General features: G+C 35.1%; 1 protein-coding gene and 1 pseudogene across 1 annotated transcript in view; both read right to left on the minus strand.

The window, feature by feature from the left end:
- Positions 1-303: 303 nt before the first annotated feature.
- The window catches only part of Sycp2 (synaptonemal complex protein 2), a 59817-nt gene continuing 38902 nt past the window's right edge, over positions 304-21218 (minus strand). Inside the window, exons 28-44 of the mRNA XM_036183180.1 lie at positions 20603-20658; positions 20137-20194; positions 17343-17499; positions 13635-13672; positions 12619-12795; positions 10517-10715; positions 9000-9205; positions 6620-6805; positions 5747-5837; positions 5153-5308; positions 4528-4637; positions 3013-3107; positions 2813-2912; positions 2396-2454; positions 2170-2251; positions 2012-2068; positions 304-934 (exon numbers count right to left, since the gene is read on the minus strand). Of these exons, the coding sequence (XP_036039073.1) occupies positions 860-934; positions 2012-2068; positions 2170-2251; positions 2396-2454; positions 2813-2912; positions 3013-3107; positions 4528-4637; positions 5153-5308; positions 5747-5837; positions 6620-6805; positions 9000-9205; positions 10517-10715; positions 12619-12795; positions 13635-13672; positions 17343-17499; positions 20137-20194; positions 20603-20658 (1902 nt within the window). The 3' untranslated portion in view covers positions 304-859. The remainder of the gene's footprint in view (positions 935-2011; positions 2069-2169; positions 2252-2395; positions 2455-2812; positions 2913-3012; positions 3108-4527; positions 4638-5152; positions 5309-5746; positions 5838-6619; positions 6806-8999; positions 9206-10516; positions 10716-12618; positions 12796-13634; positions 13673-17342; positions 17500-20136; positions 20195-20602; positions 20659-21218) is intronic.
- Positions 18078-19124, minus strand: LOC118581263 (annotated as a pseudogene).

Below are 21218 nucleotides of genomic sequence, written 5' to 3' on the forward strand. Positions count from 1 at the left end.
CTCCATCATTTTCTTCCTAAGTCTTAAAATCTTAGCAGATGTCAACTGAATACACTGAGAATGTATTTTGTAAGTGACTAAGAAGCCACTTTACCATTATGACACTGAATACTGGTATTGTTCAAATATTCTACACCACCTTGAAACACACAAAGGAGAGCAATGCTGCTTGGTAGTATCTATCCTTCAGGTGTCTGAGTGAAAGTGGCTTGTAATTCATGGTTCATAAAATAGAATAGTGATCATAAAGTAATTACACTTACTCAAGTGAAGTAAGCATTTATTTAAAAAATAACCCAACAGAAAATTATATGAATACCAGGAGCTTAGAAAGCATTGGCAAAGCAGCCTGCTTTGCAGTTTAAATATTTAAATATTTAAAAGTAGCTAGAATTTTAGGTCTTTAGTCCATTTTTAGTACACTAGAACCATAAATATCTCAAAGTGTGAAGGGACTAACAAGTACACATTTTAAAGCAGAGTTTCAAAGGATGGCTAATATTTTATTACTCATATATTTCAAAACATCATGCAAATTTCAGTATATCTATTCCAAAACTGTATTAATTAAAAATACAATTCATGTAACACTCTAATAAAGACATTAATTTCACATATATAATTAATGTAAATATGATCCAAAATAAGCCAGTCCTTTTACTGTTTGTTCATAGTATACACATAAGTTGCATTGGAGTCATTTCTTCATCTCTAAGAAAACATTTGAGTCTGGAGATTCCTGAACATAAACATACAGCTGCTTGGATGATGAATATTTGAACAGCTACTTTATGGTTTTTTTTTTCAGTTATACATAAAAGCTAACAAATAGATAAAATGTTTTGACAGCAGCCAGATTTCACACATCATTTCCTTCATGAACCTTGAATAATGACAATAGTCCTCTGCGTATGTTGAGAAGTTCCTCTTCATGCTGTGACCAAGGGGAAAAGAACTAGTTGCATAAAGATACAATTAATGTTCATTCCACCCAGTCCCTTAGGTCTACATGGAGTTATCTGGAGGATTCTCCCATCACCAGCAACATTGATGGTAGTGGAGAAAAGACTTGCAATCTTTCAAAGCTTCACAATACAAAAACTAAAGAGTTTAAAAATAAATTTTAGATGGGCAGTGGTGGCACATGCCTTTAATCTCAGTACTTGGGAAGCAGAAGCAGGCATATTTCCTTGAATTCAAGGCCAGCCTGATCTACAGAGCTAGTTCCAGGATAGCTGGGCCATTACACAGAGAAACCCTGCTTGAAACAAACAAACAAAAACTATAGAAAATAATTTTCAGTGAGGACCAACTTGGCAGCTTGTTTGCTCAAGTTGTACAAGGCTGACTACAATTTCACAATCTCTGCACCACTTAGTACTGCATGCCATTAAAGTCTCAGTTATTTTAATACTTTATAAAGGTCACTACTATTATGTACTTAAAACTTTGAGAAAACCTTTAAACATGTCCATGTAAAGCAGTGACACCAGTCTCTCTAGAGTGCACTTCATCCTAGAATGTGGCTGCTAATGTACTTGATTTTTAGAAAGCCAACTAAGTTTATGCAAGTCAATGAAGTGCCATTGCTTAACAGAAGTGCAGGTTAACAGTTCTTCCAATCAGTAATCCGGGTTGCTTGGTTTTGGTTAAAGTATACAATGTTTATAAACAGTACAAACAAGTCATTTCTTCACCTAGTTTTCACATTTGCAAATCATCATCTTTTCCCTCATCCATTCCTCATCTACTCTAACAAGGTTCCCATAATTTAAACAACTAAAAAGTCACCAGGTTGAACCTGGTTTCTCCAAACTCCCACAAAAAGACAAAAAGTAAACAAGTGTGGTGGTCCATGTCTATAATCTGAGCATAAAATCGGAGGCTGAGGTGAGAGGATCACACATAAAGGCCAACCTGGACTCAAAAGCAAGAGCCTGTTTTATAAAGCGGACAGGAAAAGGCACAGAAGCCTGGTAATTACACAGAAGAAAAGACTCAGCTCACTTACCATTTCCTTAAGCAGCTGGTCTTGCAGTATTTTCATATTTGCTTTCATCAAATGCATCTGTAAACATATTTCCCTCATGAAATTTATCCAATTTTCACAACAAAAAGACAAGTTAGACTAACCAACATAAGGTTACAGATAAGTATATAAATTTATACCTCAGATATAAAAATACTGTCTTCATAAACTGAGTTACAGACAGGAAAATTTTTATCCAGTGAAGTTTTCAAAACACGAAGCCTAATAAATAAAATGATAATTAGCTTTTTACATTATCAGTCCACATTCCATTACTATAGTTATGCCATATAAATACACACACTGCACATGCTATGTTTCATCTTTAAGCTTACTGATTCTATCCATTAAGAAAAGCATACTAACCTCTCCTGCTCAATTCGGTGATATGCCCTCATCTTCTGAACTAATTTTTCCCCGACGTCCTAAGTATTAGGGTACAATAAAACTCTTGTACTTTAACATGATTAAAACCTGGAAGTAGAATTAATGTATTTCTACTACTCTAAATTTAAGTAGAAATTGATTATAGTCTAAGAATACTGTATTTAGCACACACTTTTTCAGATTACAATTATTAGAAGTAAAATCTCTCAGATATCTCCCACATTATCAAAGATCATCATTATAAACTTGTTGACAATTTCTGAGTTCAAATGCAGCTGCTATAAGATAAGGCTATGCTTTAAATAACAACAACCTGCAACAGTCTCTCAAAGTGGAAAGCACAAAATTTTAAAGGGCTTTAGTTTTTAAAAATGTTTAATTTTTAGAAACACAAACCACAAACTCCTTCTCCAAGTCATGTAAAGTCTGTGAGTCTTTTTCAACTTTCTTCAGCTCATCTAGGAGAGTGACTTTGAATTTGTCGAGATTTTCATCCCTATTAAAAAGAGACAAAATTAGATTGTTGTAGAACAATAGGGCCCACAGCTCATAAGCGCACAGATACATGGCTCACCAGACAGATTTGTGGTACAGACCTGCGTCCCCGAGCTTGATAGGTCATTGTCATTAGATGTTGTTGAGTCAATTTTAATGTCTTTGTAGTAAATTCATCCATGATTTTATGTTGGGTCTGAAAAATACTTTTAACTTAAAATGTTTTTATAAAAATAACAAGCTAACCAAGATTGTATTATGAAAAAGTCTTTCCATAACAAAAACAACTAAGAAAAACTTAAATGTAATTATTGAAAGTTGACTTTTTTATAAAAGAGCAGTGGCTACTTGTTTTGGTCAGAATTTGAATAGAGTTCATTTTCTATTGTTTTTAGGAATATTACATATGTATGGTGTTTATAAAAATTGCTACTAGTTATAGTTTTCAAGAGCATAGCTTAATAGAATATACCATTTTTTTTTTTAACGAAACGTATTTTCACCTACCAGACACACATAACAGAATCTATAAAATTAGAGATTCTGTTGACCTTGGGAAAAATGAATATTTTAAGAAATTTCAGATCTTTGGATAAAAAGAAAAGGCAATTAAGAGATGAGGCTAATAACATACTAACTGTACTTATCATTCTTCAAAGGAGGGAATGAACTAATCAGTCCAAATAAAGACATAAGAGAATGTCATTTTCTACCTATTACCAATAGGTAGACACTGTTTTTGGATGTACTTTGTATCCATCATCTCATTGAATCCTCAGAAACTAAGGACACAGTATAGATCTGGTGAAAGAAAGCTGGGAGTATAAGATACTTCATTACATGCTACTCTCCACCAATAATAGCCTCTGTGAGATTAGAATGTCTAAAGAAGGGGATGAGGAGATAACTGTCAAGTGCTTATCATGCAAGCATAAAGACCTTAGTTCAGATACCCAGCACCCATGTAAAAAGACAGGTACACCCGGTGGTGAGGCTCACGCCTTTAATCCCAGCACTTGGGAGGCAGAGGCAAGTGGACCTCTGTGAGTTTGGGGCCAGCCTGGTCTACAGAGCGAGATCCAGGACAGGCACCAAAACTACACAAAGAAACCCTGTCTCGAAAAAATAATAAATAAAACAAAAACAAAAGACAGGTCCAGGGACATGTACCTGTGAAGCCAACTCTGAGGAGGCAGAAATAGGCTATCTGGGGCTTGCTGGCCAGCCGGTACAATATAGCTGAATGGACAAACTGTATCTTCATGAAGAGATAATTTCTCAAAAAGAAGATGGAGAACAACTGAGGTCACCTAATGTAGCCCTCTGGCCTCCACAAGCATGTATGTGTGCATGCATACCTCACACACACACACACAAAGCAAAATATCAAAATGCAAAGAAAAATTGAACAGAAGAATTAGGAATATATATAGTAGAGAGATTTTAGAAGTGATGAGAGGTGTCTTTTATCTGACAATCATTCTAATTTATCACATATGCAAAGTTAGATTCATAAATGAGTGTTTTGCTAGCTAAGGATCAGACAAGCCATCCATCATCTACCAGAAACTTGAGGTGTATTACCATGGTATTGTGTGTAATTTGAGGTAACTCACATTAGTTTTCCTCTTATAGTCTGAGCTGATGTTATCATAAAACATTCCCGCACTTGGTAACTCCTGTTGCCAGTCCTCAGGAATAGAAAAATCTGGTGTTGATAATGAAGCTGTAATTTCAGACATTAAAAATGAAAATAATGAGCTAATATTAAAATATGCATTACTACAAATTTATCCTTGTCCTTAGACTGAAAACAAAATTCTTTGTTTAAAAAGTTTTTTTTTTTTTATTAAAAAATGAAATTCTTACTTGTTACAGAACCCTTTGATAGGGCTATTGAGGCACAAACAACAACTAAGGTGCAGTATTTGTTACTTTTAAATCTGACCCATTAATAAGGAAAAAGCACCTAAAGAGTATTTAGTGATACACTACCACTTCAAGTAACTCAGATTTCAGTAAAATGTAAATGTTAAGACATGGTAGAATGATGGGGGAAATCTCTGAGTATTTGAGACCCATGCTACAACTTTTATATAAAGTCAAATTTGTGATAAAAGTCCATATCCATTTTGGACTCACCCAAAGTTGTTTTTTTACAAAGAGAGTTGTTTTGTTGAAGTTGAACTATAGGAAGCTGACCTGAAGTAACTGCAGTCTGACAGGGTTTGATCTGCTTACTTTTGTAGGTGTGAAAATCCAGATCTTCTCTTTGACACACTCTTTTGGAAAGCAACTGTTCTCTGCTTTCTGCCTCTTCTACTTCTGCGTCATTGGAATTACTTAGATCATCTTCTTCTAGGTACATCCGCCGTTTACAACTACGTTGACTGGGACCTTAAGAAACCATTAAAAATAGTGCTGTAGTTCTGATTCAATATACCCACTACTTTATTTATTTAATTAAAAAGCTTTTAAACAACTATTTTAAAGTACATATACTTTTTATTTCTGACAACAAATAATGATATGACTTGAAATGTAGAATTCATTTAGGTATAAGTTCAAAGTAATTCATAATTACTTTAAAAGGCAAAGCTGTGAATAGAAAGATGGCTTAATAGTTGAGAGCATTGGCTGCTCTTTCAAGAACCCAGGCTCAGTTCCCAGCACCCAGACAGTTGCTCATAACTATGTTTAACTCCAGGTTCAAGCATACTTGACACCTCTGGCCTGTGTAGACATTGCATGCACATGAAGCATATATACTCATGCAGGCAACACACAAAAAACTTTTAAAGTAAGTCTTTTAAAAGCAAGATTACGTCTACAAACCTGATACATGAGTATTGTCACTGCACATGTCAAACCATATTTTCTCTCTTCTTTCACTAGACAATGACAATGGAGATGCTGCACAACTTTCCTAAAGTGAATATTAGAGATTAGAAGAAAAGTAGTATAAACACTTATATTCATCTTTGACTATTCTTTATCAAACTCCCAAGCCAACAGATTTTAAATGCTGCCAAATTCTTTTTCATAGCATTGTCTATCTAGCCTTTCTTTTCATCTTTAAGACTGCTGCAAATGAATCTTAATATTAGATTAACATTAATTTTATGCTATTAGTTTTTACCTGACATTTTTTAGACATTTCTGATTGTCAATTTCTCCTTGTTATTAGTGTCTTTATTTATTTGAGTTAGGAAATAGGGAGCTACAGAACATTTTTTACTGTAAAGTGACATTTTTACCTTTAACTTGTGTTTTACTATCTGAACACAGCTTTTTTAAAACTAGTAATTTTACTTAGATTACTACTCTTTAATATGTGTGTTCTTCTAGCCACTTAAAGGTAGCTGAAATCTTAGTCCCACCCCAAGATACAATACTTTATTTTAATCTTCTATATGATTCAGGTTGTTAAATATTTTTACTTATTGACCATTGGAGTTTTCTACTTATAAGAAGTACAGCTAATCAAATTTCTATATAACCATGAGGCCAGAAAATCTTATAAATATGTAAACTAAGGGATTTAGCCCTTATATCTTCATTATTTTAAGACTTTCCTTTAAAATTCCCAACTTTTCACATGACTAAATCATTCTACATATTAAATAGCAGATTCTTAAGTCACAGAGACAGAAAATACTTGGTAATATGACTCCTACTGAAGATTAGCGATTTGAATTAGCATATTACCTCTCTCTTGCTTTGCATATGGTTTTCACGACTATCTGGAGATTCAGTTTCCATCAATTGTTTCTCTGAGCTACTACTGCTTACATCTGAATAGCTGTTATAATGTAGGGTTCTTTGATTATCTATCACTGAATTTGTATTTTTTCTATTCATAACATAATTATTCTTGGTTGGAGTGTTTCTGGGCTATGAATGAATAAGACATACAGAAACCCAAAGGAAGTTAGATAATTACTTAAAAGCAGAAAAAAAGTTGAATGAAATAGTAGGAAACAAACAATTTAAAATTTTAGAGAATTAACACAATGGTAAAACTCAGGATCTACTTAAACAGAACATTAATTAGCTCATGACAAGTATCTAGCAAAGTCCATAAACAAAGATGCCTGCTAGTATGACTTCTATACTTCAGAAGTCACGTCATTTTAACAAGAAAAAGAACATGAAAGCGCAAGTACTGGTCATCAAATACAAAAATTATAATACTTTATATAATTGTCTATATAGAAAGTCTATGACAATCTGGGAAATTATAGAATTCAGCAAGATCATTCAAAATACAAAAAAACCATTATTTTTTTATACAAGAGCAAAAAATATTACTTCTTGACCTTTTTGTTAAGATAAAATACAAAAGCAAAAACCTTTAAAACACCAGAAATGTAGTGTGGGGTTTTTGTGTGAAACACGCAGAAAAGTGTAAAATTAAACAGTGTGGTATCAGCACAAAGATAGTGACTAATAGCCAGACTCACGTGATCAACAAGACTAAGCCTGAGTTAGTTAATGTAAACGTTGTAAGTGGAAAACTCTCATCATTCACAGGAAATCCTAGAGACTAAAACCTAAAAGTTTAAATCAAAAATAACATTTTCACATTAAGAAAAATATTTTAAGGGTAATACTTAAGGAAGAATTGGGTCTTACTAATATAGCCCAAGTTGGTCTTTTTTGTTTGATTGTTTGTTTGTTTTGTTTTTTGAGACAGGGTTTCTCTGTGTAGCTTTGTGCCTTTCCTGGATCTCACTCTGTAGACCAGGCTGGCCTGGAACTCACAAAGATCCACCTGCCTCTGCCTCCCAAGTGCTAGGATTACAGGCGTGCACCACCACCGCCCAGCTCTAAGTTGGTCTTGATATTTCAATCTTCCTGCCTTCACCCGTAGAGTGCTGGGACTAAAGGTATATATTAAACATCGAACTACAGGTATGTATCAAACATTCTCACTAGAGTCTTAAACATTCTAAAGATTAGAAATTTTATTTCATCATTTGTCAGATTGGAGTTCTGGATTCCAGCAAGTAAAAGACACAATGGCATGTAACCAATACAGAAGTGACATCCAGGCCTACAATAAGAATGCCTATAAAGGCTGAGTGTAGTGATGCCCACTTTCAATCCCAGAACTTGGGAGGCAGAGGGTGATGGATCTCTAAGTTTGAGGCCAGCCTTGTCTACATAGTCAGTTTCAGAGCTACATAGCAGGACCTCAAAATAAAACTTCCTGTAAAATTTAAGATATAGTAACACTTCCATTTACAAATCAGAAAACATAAATGGGACTAGAAATGTAGCTTGGTGAAGAATGCTTACCTAGTATGTACAAAGTACTGGATTCAACCCTTACTAACACAAAAACAAAACCACTAATTCACACAATGGCTAAAAACTGAAAGTACTCATTAATGCAGTGAACCATGAAACTCCAAAGACAGATTGAAGTTCATATACACCAGTCTGGTAAAGGCAGAAACATCATGTAGAACTCAGCAGAAACTATGGAAAAGGGGCAGAGTCACTTCTTCAGTTTCCAGCAAGTGAGTATGTAGCAAACTAAAATTCCATAGAGCTCAGAACATATCACAGAAGGTAATGAAGGTAGAATTACTTAGATGTAGACAAACACTTGCAAAATATCCCCTGTAAAGACTACTGGTTTAAAATAAAAGAGCCTTAAAAGTCTCTAGAAATAAAAAATCACTCAGCTAAAAGTGGTAGGTCAGATGGCTCAATAATCAGCAGTTTTGGATCTCTGATACAGGTGTGTTAAGTGAGTATTTTTTTAAGTGCTGGTTCTGTATCTAGGTTCTCATGCATACTAGACAAGGGCTCTAAGTGACATCTCCAAGCCCAAAACAGTTATTAATATCATTTTATTATAAGCAATGATTAGTACCTATGAGTTTCTTCCTTATATAACTAAGCACTTAAGCAATATGATTTTTAACTACATTTTTTTTCAGTTTTGTCAATTTATGATTTCAATAACTAAAACTATTAAATGTTACAAGCACCAAATAACAAATATGCAATATATATTTAGTGAACAAAGTGGCTTATCATTTTCAGATGCATATGATAAAGAAAGTTATATTCTTACCAAAGAAGGTAGTCCTGGAACAGGTGAGTAACTCTTTCTCACACACAGTGTACTGGTCTCACTGATTCTGGGTGATTTTCCCTGACCTCCAACTTTATTGTTGCCATTTAAGGATTCAGATGATGCAGTTTTTAGATAAGGCGAACAAGATTTTGTGATGTAGTCATAATCTTGAGTAAAATCCCTTTCTGTTATTTTTTCTATACCTAGATTCCCCATAAACACAAACATACAAAACATATAGTATTATTGTTCATGCTTGCTCTAGGAAAGGGCATGATACATTTAATAATTTATCATTCCTCAAGAATTAGTTATATTTTTAAAAGATTTCAATAATTTAAGGCCAACTATGTTTGAAATACTAAGACTCTAAAATATTCCCAGTTGAAAATTTAAGAACCTTCAAAAACAATTTAAGCAAAAATACATATAGTATAAGATGAAATATAATGATCAACTTAAGTGTTATCTTAAATATTTTAACATTATAGTAACTATTGTTAAAGTTTTACAAAGTCAGTTGGTTTAAGTTGCTCACTGAAAAACCAGGACAGTAAGGCTAGAGAGACAGCTCAGTCAGAAAGTGCTTGCTGCATAACCATGAGGACCTGAGTTAATCTCCTGAACCCACTGTGAAACATTCTAGAGCTTGGGAGTTGGATCTCTGGAGCCCAGTGGGCCAGCTAGCCAGTCCATTCTGTTTGGTGAGTCCAGGTAGTGATGAGACCTACTTACTTAAGTTTCAGGGGGAAGATGTTTCCTTAGGAACAACATTCCATATTCATATGCACACATACACCAAAATAACAAATGATGATGTAAGTTTTAATGTAAATCAACTCTGTTTTCAGCTCAAATCAAAGTATATGCATTTGTCTTAGCTTATATAATGTGACAATGATTCTGAGCATTGTGAAAATAAAAGGATTTTGCAGTGCTTTAGGGGAAGCAGATACATTATAAGTCTTGAATTTAACTGAAATGATTCATATTTGGAACTGTTTTAAAATAACCTCCAGGAACTTGGTTTTTGTAATTGAAAAACACACATTAAGTCAACACTCTAAAGAATATGTATTTTCATTACCAACTATTTTTAAATAAAAGAAAAAGCTATTTGTTTCTGAAGATAATCTACTGTGATCACAGAATCATATTCCTTAGATTTTTGTCAAAGAATTGTATAAAGGATCCAATACAGCTATGTTATTAAATATTGGAACTTAAGGTAAATTAGAATTACAATGTTACATTTTCACATTTATAGCTTATTAATATTAAATATTTCCACATTGAATCATTTGATCTTTAACATCTTAACATAAAAAATCTAGGAATTCTATTATGTACTCAAGTTGGCAAAAAAAAAAATATTAGCATTAGCTGATTTAAAATTAACTTTAAACTACCTATCTCAAATTTCACAAAAGTAATCTTTAAATATTTTCATGGAGTTACAAAGGAAAACTGTTAACCATCCCAGTAAAATGCAAGGGAAATGAAGTAACACTGACATCTCATCACTTCCACAGATGATGGGCTCCCAGACACAGATACAGAAGATAGGCAAAGACTGTCTTCTCTCCCATCTCTTAGTTCAGATGAAATTTTTGGTTTTTCTGATGGCTGTCCTTTTGGTGTTTCTGTAGTCAAGACATTCTGTTGTTTCTTTGCCAGTTTCTTGGTTTGGGCTCTGGAATGGATATTCTCCTCCTAAATGCACCAGTAACTTCAAATTATGCTCAGATACACTTAAGACAATTGGGCTTTTAAGTTATACTACAACATTTACTGACTTACTATATAAAGTCATAACTAGAGCTTAGATATTATCAGCAAAAATATGTTCTACTACACTAGTAAAATATATTGACTATACAGACAATAATTGTCTACAAACAGAATGTTGTGCAGGTTCAAAGCTGATGACCATATCCAGTTCAGAGAAAACAGAATTCCTAGATTTCACGGTGCTTGAGACACTAAGAAGTCTGTGTACCAAGAAGGGGGTACATACATAAATAAGACTGTGGATCAGACCAAAGGTACTCAGGTCTTTGCTCAGAGTAACAAGTAATAGAGAATTTGCTACAGTTCTGGGTATGGACTGGGGAAGAATTTGAAAGGCATTTTCATTCTTTTGAGTATCAGAAAAGTTACTTCTCAGGATTTTTTGTCATTGTTTTGCTTTTTATTTTTAAGGATAGATAGATAAATGGCTTAGAAAGATATATTTGATGGTGGGCATGGTATCATTAAATCAAGAAATAGGAGAAAATATGGTGATTGTTGTGTGGTCCAAAGGAATTTCACTTCTCCAAATTCTGGAGGTTAGAAAAAGCCAGCATTCCGCAGAAAGCTGCTTCACCTCTACCAAAGGAGCCAGTTTCTTTATCACTGGGGGCAGAGAGGCAAATGGCTATCCATGTTACCTATTAGCAGACCAAAGTACATGCTGGCCTCCAGGCTCCCTCAACGATACATTTCAGAGTTCATGCTGGCATTCTGGCTCTTCTCATCCCATTCAGCTCAGAATCTTCTCCAGCTCCCCCCAGCTTCTCATTCCTCTTATAACCCTGCTTTTTCAGCTATATTCTCTCTGACCCCTCTCCTCTCCCCTTCTCTCATCTCTGTCATGCTGGCATTCTGGCTCTTTTCATCCCATTCAGCTCAGAATCTTCTCCAGCTCCCCAGCTTCTCATTCCTCTTATAACCCTGCTATTTCAGCTATATTCTCTCTGACCCCTCTCCTCTCCCCCTCTCTCATCTCTGTCTGTCTCTGTCTCCCTGGCTTCCTCTCTTAGCCTTCTCTTTTGCTTTTGCTCCCCTCTCTCTCCGTCTCCTTTGCCCTCACAATCTGTCTTAATCTCTGGCCCCCTACCTCCTCTCATGGCCAAGTCCAGTCTGTTGGCCATGTTCAGCTGAATAGTCTCTCCCTGCTATGGACTCTTCCAAATGCCTCTGGCTATACTCTCCTCTCATAGCTACAGTAAAATCCTTCCATTTAACCATACCTTGGAGCAGTCATGTTGTTAGTTTATACATCTGGTTCTGAAACCCTCAGTTTATACAATTATGTTACAATGTCTTTAAAGTGTTCCAGACAAGAGATAACAGGAACACAAACAAGAGGAAATGGTGGTTAATGGGTTAAGATTAACAAAGTGCACCAGGTGGTGGGGGCGTACACTGCCTTTAATCCCATAATCCCAGCACAGCAGAGGTTGTTGGATCTGTGAGTTCAAAGTCAGCTCAGTCTAGAGTCCCGATTTCCTGTTACACAGAGAAACCCTGTCTCGAAAAAACCAAAAGCCAAAACCAAACCAAACAAACAATTCAACATAGTAGTCAAAGACCTATCTCTAGGCTCAAATTCTATCTGTACCACTTCCTAGCTACATGAATTTCTCTTTCTTGAGCCTCAGATTCTCACTTGAGATTAGGATGACAGAATTCACAGTAATTAACCATCTACATATCAGATTTTAAGATAAATCTGTAAAGTACTTAAATTAGCAATGGACATGCTGTAAGTACTATATGCATACATAAAATGTATTTAGTAATTTAAGAAAACTAAATTTAGATATTATCAATTTTAATTGTATTTATTTACCTTTTTTGGAAGTTTGTCTTTAAATAAATATGAAAATTCTTTTTCACTCTCTGATTCTGATTCTGAAGTTGAGAGATCTTTATAATTTTTTTTTGTTTTTGTTGCTCTTCGTGGAAGTCTGGTTCTCCCATCTGCAACTATTTCATCATCCTTTTTGGTAATGTTTTTATTGGGTACCTTTAGAAGAAAGTTTCCTGAATATTATAATATCAGTAATAGATGTATCAAAAATATAAGCTATTTGCTATAAAAATGGCACACTGACAATTATATACAAAATATATGTAGGAATGAAATGATTCTTCATTGGAAAAACTTAAGTGTATTTATGTTACCATTCTTGTCATCTTATCTTGTCATTTTATTCTTTCTATCACAGTCTCTAAGAGGACAGATATTCTCCAAATTTAAACACAAACACATGAGAGTAAGAGAGAGAGAGAAAGCGCACACTCATGTCAATAAAGTACTTGCTGCATATACACAGAGACCTGAGTTCAAACCCTCAGAACCCATATAAACAAGCCAGGCACAGTGGTCAGTTTCTTATACTCTCAGTACTGGGGAGGCAAACAGGGAACTCCAGCTAGGCCATAGACAGGCAGACACTATGAGCTCAATGACCGGCCATTTTAACCAAATGGTGAGCTCTATGCTCAGTAAGAGGTGGAGAAGTGATCAGAGGACATCCTAATGTTGTTAACTTTTAGCCTCTGCATATACTGGCACAAGTAGTACATCTACACACAGTTGCATACACACAGAACATATGGACACCACAGACAGACAGACAGACAAAATGAAGACACTGATTAAAAATAGAATTCATGAGAAAAAATGCAAAGGCAGGATCAAGGATCAGCTATGGAAACTGGTAAGAAAATGAAGGCATGCTGTTAATTGGTATATATATATACCAATTATATATATATATATATATATATATATATATATGCCAATTAACATATATATATATATATATATATTGGTTAAAGGGTATTTTATCTCTTGGTTACCATTATGGATCTTGGCTTCCCCTTTTCCATGGATGACCCTGCAAAATTCAGGAAAAACAGATTAAAATTTTCAACTGATAAAATATTCATAATATACATTTAAAATAATAAAAGAAGCCCCTCACCTTCAACACTTTTAAACATCTAATAAGCCTCCTTCTATATGTGACTTGAAGCTACTATGACATAGGGACCCTTAATCTCAGCTTTTCTGCTGGAGAATGTGGTCTTCAGAACTACCAGGCTACTTTGGGGGCATTCCTTCTCCCTATATTTTGTAGTAGACAGACTATACTACATTGTGATGGGAAATACATTATTAATCTTCAAAAACTTAATTGTTGGAATTGGTAACTTCTTATTCAGTGTTTATGGTATGAATTGCCTGTCTCCCACTTTTATATTATTGGAACTTTTAAAGTATATTATCATCCATGAATCTACCTTCAATTTTAAGAGCCTGAGTAATGCTGAATTTACATGTTCTCTTTTACTGTCCTCTAAACCCTGATGTTAATCACTTCAATAAAATCTGTTCTCATTCACTTGCTTTAAAAAAAATTACTTCAGATATGTGTTTTTAATCAGATACTGAGCTTCTTACCATAAAATGTCCTATGTGACAGCCTATTATTTGCTTTACTTTGTAAAACATCACTTTCCTAGGGCCTTAGTCACATTACTGATAATAGCTTTAGTCCTGTTTGCTTCTTGCTTTTCAAGCACAATGCCTGCCATCTTTTCACATTTCTTTGGGAGCTAAAACAGGTGAAGCTAGTGAAGCAAAGTCTATTTCCAAGAAGTGTTGTGGATATTGCTCTGTATAAATAAAATACTGATTGGCCAGTAGCCAGGCAGGAAGTATAGGTGGGACAAATAGAGAAGAGAATTCTGGGAAGTAGAAGGTTGAGGTGGGGGACATTTCGAGCTGCCACCAGGACAAGGAGGATGTAGGGTGCCAGTAAGCCACAAGCCACGTGGCAAAGTATAGATTAATAAAAATGGGCTGAGTATAAGAGTAAGAGCTAGACAACGGTAGGCCTGAGCTAATGGCCAAGCAGTTTAAATAATATAAGCGTCTGTGTGTTTATTTTATGAGTGGGCTGTTGGACTAACAGGGCTTGGCAGGGGCTGGAGAGAAGGTCTCCGGCTACAAAGAAGAGTCCTATAATGCATATTAATTTATCATCTAGCCATTTCAACAAAATAATTGTCATAGAAGTTTAATTTTGTATTTTTATTGTTTGCAGTACTTTAAACCCCTATCACCACACAGAGATTCCTAATCTTCATGTTTAAAATACACCTTTCACAGTAACCTCTAAGAAAGTGTTTATTATCATCCATTTCTCCTTAGTTTCTTCTAAAACACATTGCTTCAAGCCCAAACTTGTACTAGATCTAGCCTCATATTTCACTATTTTGTAATAAATATATTATATTCTAACTATCCCAATTCTGCATTCCCTGACTATACTGTTTCATACCTGTCTTATATATAATTCTGCTTCTTAATACACCTGGTTGGACTCTTACCTTTTTGAAACATTCATCCAATATTTCTGAACACACACCTAAATTTACATCTATTTTAACTTCTTTCTAAGCCAACCCTCCCTCTCTCACATATCATGACTAGCCATTTTTAATTTCTTTTTTTTTTGTTTTTTTCTCCTTTTTTATTTATTATATTTGTGTTTTAATTTTACGCATCAGCCATGGGTTCCCCTGTCCTCCCCCCTCCCGCCCCCAACCCCACCTTCTCCCCAGCCTCTCCCCTCCATTCCTATCTCCTCCAGGGCCAAGACTCCCCTGGGGATTCAATTTAACCTGGTGGATTCAGTACAGGCAGGTCCAGTCCCCCTCTTCCAGGCTGAGCAAAGCGTCCCTGTGTAAGCCCAAGATTCCAAACAGCCAGCTCATGCACTAAGGAAGCAAAGTGCTAGAGAGGTCCCCAGAAATCCACAATGATACATCCACTGTAAATTACTGGCAATGGTTGAGAGAAAGCCTGATCTGACCTAGTCTGGTGATCAGATGGCCAAACACCCTAACGGTCATGCTGGAACTCTCATCCACTAACTGATGGAAGTGGATGCAGAGATCCTCAGCCAGGCCCCAGGTGGAGCTCCAGGAGTTCAATTGTCAAGAAAGAGGAGGGACTGTAAGAGTGTGAATTGTTGAGACCAAGATTGGAAAAGCACAGGGACAAATACCCAAACAAATGGAAGTACATGAATTATGAACCAAAGGCTGTGGAGCCCCCAGCTGGAGTAGGCCCTCTGGATAAGTGAGACAATTGAATAGTTTGAACTGTTTGGGAGGCACACAGGCAGTGGGACCCGGACCTGTCCTTAGTGCATGACTTGCCCTTTTTATTTTGAAATAAAAGCCAATTACCTTGAAATAAAGATAAGCTTAACTGATAAAGCCAGAGTTATTTTGTCTTCCTTTAAAGTCTGCTACTAAGCCTTGACATTGATTGAGGCTTGGCCACAAATCAGTAATTATCTTTGTCAAAACCTGTATGCCAAACTCTTAAGTATATTAAAAAAAATTATTATCACAAAGAGAACCAAATAGCCACACTCTAGAAAACACTTCATGAATTACTCAAGTAAGGTAACCTGTACTAGAAGACACTATTCCCCTTTTTTTTTTTTTTTTTTTTTTTTTTTTTTTTTGAGACAGGGTTTCTCTGTGTAACTTTGCGCCTTTCCTGGAACTTGCTTTGTAGACCAGGCTGGCCTCGAACTCACAGAAATCCGCCTGCCTCTGCCTCCCAAGTGCTGAGATTAAAGGCATGCGCCACCACCACCCACCTACTATTCTCTTTATATATACTTACTTTTGCATCTAAATGAGTTCCTAAAAAGTGTATGTGTTAGATAAGGCAGAGAAATGAAGATACAGAAACATACAGACAGAGCATAAATATCAGTAAACAGATGTGTCAGGGTCCAGTACTTGACTTTGTTTAAGAATGTTGTTCATGAATGTATAGTAGTTTATTTATAATAACTGTTATCTAAATAAGTGAGTAGTAATGATCCATTAATAAAATGAGCAATGATAATATGTCATGAACCAAGAATTATGGTAAGTCACATCTATGTGTACCTGGAGTCTTATCAAAATGAAAATTTAAGATGTTTGGGAGATATCTCAGTACTTTGGAAAGTACTTTTTACGCAAGCACAAAGACCTGAATTTGGATCACCATCAACCAATATAAAAACCAGGCAAGGCAGTTTACAATTATAATCCCAGCACAGGCAAATCAAACACAGGAGGAACACTGGGTCTTGATGACTAGTCAGTCAGTTAGCTTGGCTGAATTGCCAAGCTTCAAGCTGAGAAACCCTGTTTCAAAAAATAAGGTAGAGAGCAATTGAAGTGGACAGCTAGCACTTTGGCAAGTTCTTCCTGTGCCTTTCTACCTCCCCACCTTCTGTCTCTGTCTCTCCCTCACCCACCATATAGCATAATAATATAACCATATAGCAAAATAATGAAACAACTAGTTTCCTGTTTTGTCCTACTTTTACAAGGACCTATAAATAATAAAAGTATAAATGATGAAAAGAATAAACAAAGCAAGAATATGTAAGAAACCTAGGATTATCAAGTTATTATGCATATCAATAGAGTATTTTATATAACTAAATATAATTATTTGCAAAATTTCTCTAAAAAGTAATTTCTTACTTGATTTTCCACTTTTGTATTTCCTCTTGTTTTTATTTCTACTATAATCCATCAGTCTTTTTGATTTTGGTTCTCTGAGCCAGCTAATGTCAGTCTTGCTGTCACCACACTCTGTTTCAGTGTCACTGAAAACGGTCTTGTCATGACTTGATACCATCTAGAGAGAAAATCCACAAACGTGCCTCAGTACATGTCATAAACAGTAAGGTAAATGCCTAAATTCTACAGATAATAAACTAAATGCTGGTGGAGTTTTGCCATTTTGTTGTTGTTCTTTGTTCCTTCAGCACTGCTAAGGGTCCAAACTCAGGGCTTTTATATTCTATCACTGTGGTACATCCTTATGTATCATTTTTTAAAGCATTCAATGATTTGTCAATAAATGGAATTTTATTTCTCATATTGTCCTTGATTAGTCAGAGAAATGACACAGAGAACAAAGTCAGTGCTGGATGAATCAAAGTCCTCATTTCTACAACATTCATTTATACAAACAGAACGCTCAGCATAGCCCAGCACAGCAGTCTTGGTTTCCTTCATCTTGAAGTCTTGCTCTAAGTAGTCACTTTCTAGTGCAGTATATATTTAGTTACATACATGACTGGTTTTTTTTTTTCACTTTACACTCATACTAAATTGCATGACAAACATTATCATATGAAAATTTCTAAAACTCTCAGAAAGCCTCCACACAGAATTGTCAGATAAGTCTGTCATCCTTCTCAATCATGGTTTTCAAAATGCTGTTTCCCAGATCCTAAACTTGAAGTCACAGATTAGGCCATTTTCCAAAATAGTTTAGACTATTTTTTGTAACTGTTCACTTACTTGGAATCCTCTCATTTCATCCTCAGCTAAGGGAACACAGGTCTTATTATAGGTCCACCATATCCTTAATAATCTGTGTTCTGCACTAAGTACTATAAACATCAGTTTGTGGGAAGGTTGAAGACTGAATGATCTTTTGGAAAATCATCAAGGTATTGCTGCTTTCTTAATAATTTCATTTTATCTGTTTCTCTTAGTATCTTCCTTGTTGTCATGTAAATTACACCAGTCACCTTTCTTTGAGCCAGCATGGCCATCTTCTGGTCCCTCTTCTAGTCTGTCTCTTTTTAGTGCTTCCACACCCACTCCTATCAAATGCATTCACATCAGTTTGGTTAGATTGACAACCAAAGAAGACAAATTTGAATGATTACATTCTTTCACTGTATTTGTTGATGGACACAATATTCTTGGCAGTTGATTTTGAAAGCAGAAAACTGTCAATACCAAATGCAGATTTAGAAGAAAAAGAAGCCTGATCTTATTTTCTTTAGCTTGGCCTTTCTACTATATAGGTTGTGTAGGTGAAGCAGAGGAGTTTGGAGATGAAGTCTTTATAACACTTGGACTAGCTCAATCTTAACAGGCCATGACCAGAGGTTTTCTATTACCAAAAATCCAAACTACTTAAACCTTTCAGTGTTACTTTAATGGCCAGCATCTTCTGTGCTCTGGATTCAGGATTTGGGAGATATTCTCAGACATCTACAGCTAATGTTCTGACTTGTTCTAACTCATTTTCATGGTTTGAAGGTAGAAAATCCTTACAGACTCAAATTCACACTCTCCTTTACTTTATTTCCTCCAGTTTATTGGGTATGTTGTTTTCCCATGGATTCCTTGAGCTTTTTTTCTGAATGGAATAACTGTTATGATAACCTGAATGCTACTATACTATTATACTCTATTTTTTTCAGCTCATGTGAATGACAAACCTCTTATAATTACCTCCATTAGTCCTTCCAATACCAGAATCAAAACCATCTGAAGAGTTAGTTATCAACACTCAAATCATGGTTTTATGTTCATGAAAACTTCAGATTGTTGCTCAAAAATTTAAACAACTTCTTTGCCAGTGGAATGGGAAAGTTAAACAGATGGACCAGGGTAACAGTGAACACCAATTTTAGGTTGTCTGACTTCACAGTAAGCCCTAATTCCAACAGCAGTACTGCACAGCTAGACTTTGATTTTTTTTTCTATATATAAGACTTCTATTTCAGTTTTAGTTTTTATTTTGTATCCCCTGAAATAATATACAATAAAGACCCTTAGCCCATGACAATTTGACAGAGCTACCTATATTTCTGTTTTAAAGTTGTCATATGGCTATCTTTAGAATTAGCCATATTCCTTAGATTGAAGGGCAAAGCTTTCATTACTCCATGTACATATAATGTTGTACTTACCTGCTTCAGATGAAATATACAATGTATGAGCCAAACACAGTATCAAAATCTCAAGTATGAATGTGAACTATTTTTCCTGAACACATGTTAAGTGGAACTAGAATTACAGATGGTTGTAAGCCTCCTTTATAGGTGCTGGGAATGGAATTTGGGTTCTCTGGAAGAATAGTCATTATGCTTCTCAACCTCTGAGCCATCCCTTCAGTTCCTGAATGTTATCTTTAGACACCAGCACATATTTTCTAGTTCTATAGTCTCCAGAATTAAAATGTTATTAAAAGAAATACTCTCTTAAAGATGTATTTTTATTTATGTGATGTTTGTGTATCTATGTGTATGTTAAGCCACATGTGTGCAGGTATCTGCAGAGGCCAGAAAAGGATGTCAGATCCCATTGAAATGGAGTTACAAAAGGCTTGTGAGCTGCCCAATGTGAGTGCTTGAAACCAAACACAGGTCTTCTGAAGAGTACCAAACACTCTTAATCACTGAGCTTAGCTTCCTCTCTAGCCCAAGAAATACTGGTTGATATTGGCATATCACATGCTATAACTTACTCTTTTTTTTTTTGTTTTAAAAGAAGGGTCATGCTCATCATGATTCCTTACGCCTACCCTGAAGAAACAAAAATATGCATTAATTTTAAACATGTATCACATCTGTTTTCTTCAGACAGAGCTCAGTGGGAAATTACTTCTAGTTTTCAGATTTAACTCTTTCACTAACTACATCACTAGCTGTGTAATTATGGCCAGATTATCCTTTCTGACCTCAGTTTTTAAAAAATGAGTTTGAATAAAGAACTAATTCTTCAACTCTATGATTATAATATTCAAGTTACCAATTTTTACATATTGAATTTAGAAATAATTGCTGAAGGAACAATCACAGCTAGAGTACTCATGATAGTAGGATTTTAATCCACTCCTTTCATATGTCAAAAACTCAGATTAGGGGAGATTTTTATCTAAAAGAAAGTAAATATTAATGTGACCTATTAAATTATAGTTTTGAAAAACCTACAATTTTACTGAATTATCCATACTGGCTTCTCTAGTTGTAGCTTGAAATTCTTGGATCTATATGGAAAATAAACAGAAAAAAAAAAGAAAAAATACTATGTCAAACATAAGGGAAATGAAAAGAAAAAAGAACATATCAAAGTTTATTTTCTCTCACTTCAGAGAATAAGAATTGCTAATTAAAATCAGCTTTCCATAGTGCTGTTTAAAGCTAAACCAAATACAGTAAAAGCAGACTGATAATAAAACAAATCAGAATGGATTTATCACAGTGAAGACCAGTTTTTCTGTGACAATGCATTATGGTAAAAATCTCTTACAGTCTAAGAAACTAGAACTTTTGCTGGACCTCATTGCTAGAGTTAACACACATTGATGTCACGTAGACTGTTAGCCCACAGTCTACTCAACCTGTTTGTTTCACCAAACTTTAAGAGAATAATGTAACAACCAACCTTACTTGTCTTAGATTTCCCATGTAACCAACTCTCCAACCTAACTAATGAATAGCTGTAATCTTAAATTATGTACTCTTCCATGCTCCAACCCAGAACAATACATGAATACTCTAATAATCACTTGCTGAAGACAGCAAAAATACAGGTTGAAAGCAATCT

This window comes from Onychomys torridus, chromosome 4, assembly GCF_903995425.1.
Source record: "Onychomys torridus chromosome 4, mOncTor1.1, whole genome shotgun sequence".
Taxonomy (NCBI): Eukaryota; Metazoa; Chordata; class Mammalia; order Rodentia; family Cricetidae; genus Onychomys; species Onychomys torridus.